General features: G+C 56.2%; 1 protein-coding gene across 1 annotated transcript in view; it reads left to right on the top strand.

Moving 5' to 3' along the window:
* Pou3f2 (POU class 3 homeobox 2) overlaps positions 1–1,053 on the top strand; it is a 1,799-nt gene extending 746 nt beyond the window's left edge. Inside the window, exon 2 of the mRNA XM_004645930.1 lies at positions 3–1,053. Coding sequence (XP_004645987.1) covers positions 3–1,053 — 1,051 coding nt within the window. The remainder of the gene's footprint in view (positions 1–2) is intronic.
* Positions 1,054–1,826: the final 773 nt, after the last annotated feature.

Genomic DNA, 1,826 nt, shown 5'->3' with positions numbered 1-1,826 from the left:
AGCCCCCTGGGCCAGCCGGACATCAAGCCCTCGGTGGTGGTGCAGCAGGGCGGCCGCGGCGACGAGCTGCACGGGCCGGGCGCGCTGCAGCCGCAGCACCAGCAGCAGCAGCAGCAGCAGCAACAGCAGCAGCAGCAGCAACAGCAGCAGCAACAACAGCAGCAGCCGCGGCCGCCGCATCTGGTGCACCACGCCGCCAACCACCACCCCGGGCCCGGGGCATGGCGGAGCGCGGCCGCCGCGGCGCACCTCCCGCCCTCCATGGGAGCATCCAACGGCGGCTTGCTCTACTCGCAGCCCAGCTTCACCGTGAACGGCATGCTGGGCGCAGGAGGGCAGCCGGCGGGGCTGCACCACCACGGCCTGCGGGACGCGCACGACGAGCCGCACCACGCCGACCACCACCCGCACCCCCACTCGCACCCGCACCAGCAGCCGCCGCCGCCGCCACCCCCGCAGGGCCCCCCGGGCCACCCGGGCGCGCATCACGACCCGCACTCGGACGAGGACACGCCGACCTCGGACGACCTGGAGCAGTTCGCCAAGCAGTTCAAGCAGAGGAGGATCAAACTGGGATTTACCCAAGCAGACGTGGGGCTGGCGCTGGGCACCCTGTACGGCAACGTGTTCTCGCAGACCACCATCTGCAGGTTTGAGGCCCTGCAGCTGAGCTTCAAGAACATGTGCAAGCTGAAGCCTTTGTTGAACAAGTGGTTGGAGGAGGCGGACTCGTCCTCGGGCAGCCCCACGAGCATAGACAAGATCGCAGCGCAGGGGCGCAAGCGGAAAAAGCGGACCTCTATCGAGGTGAGCGTCAAGGGGGCTCTGGAGAGTCATTTCCTCAAATGCCCCAAGCCCTCGGCCCAGGAGATCACCTCCCTCGCGGACAGCTTACAGCTGGAGAAGGAGGTGGTGAGAGTTTGGTTTTGTAACAGGAGACAGAAAGAGAAAAGGATGACCCCTCCCGGAGGGACTCTGCCGGGCGCCGAGGATGTGTACGGGGGGAGTAGGGACACGCCACCACACCACGGGGTGCAGACGCCCGTCCAGTGAACTCGAGCGGGGGAGGGGCAGAGCGCAGGGCTCTCCCTCCCCTTTGGCTCCTAGTCCTTTCCTGGACCCCTGTTCCCTCTCTAACTTCTGATTGTTCTTTTATTTTTAATTATTATTTCCCCGTCCCTTAAAAAGAAAAAAAAAAATAAGGAAAAGGAAAGCAACTAAGACACTGGACTATCCTATAAACGGTAGCAGGTGTAACGATGTCTCATGACCTTTGCAGGCAAGTACCCAGGCTATGAAATAGTGTCTCCTAGAGAGAGTGAGGGGAGAGAGGGAGGGAGAGAGAGAGAGAAAAAAAATCTGAGACTAATACCTGGCAAAACTAAATAAATTACCAAAAAGAAAAAAATTCACCAAAACCAGGATAAACACAAAATTGCAGCTTCCAAGGCTCGAAGCCAGTACATGCTGCTGCTGTTTATTTAACGTGGATCCCCATCAGGAAAGAGGACAAACACATACATCTCCCATACAAGTAAATTTTACACAGAAATGTACCCTGCAAAAAAATTGAAGTTTACGTGAACCAATTTAGAAACATGATTTTCTCTTATCCTCGCCATTCATTTTGGAATTGACGGTTTTTGGTGTTGTTTTGTTTTGTTTCACTCAGCGGGGAGAATTGTAGCCCACTCTGACTGACTCCCCATTTCTGATGTTCTTGTATTAACCCTGGTTCTTACTATTTGTGAACTTTGCTTACCTTTAGATCCCCCTTGAATTGGTCTAACAGTTGTTATTTGCTCCTTTAACCAAAGCAAAATGAT

The sequence above is a fragment of the Octodon degus genome, unplaced genomic scaffold (genome assembly GCF_000260255.1).
Source record: "Octodon degus isolate 3935 unplaced genomic scaffold, OctDeg1.0 scaffold00244, whole genome shotgun sequence".
NCBI lineage: Eukaryota > Metazoa > Chordata > Mammalia > Rodentia > Octodontidae > Octodon > Octodon degus.
This window is presented reverse-complemented; position numbering and strand designations above follow the sequence as displayed.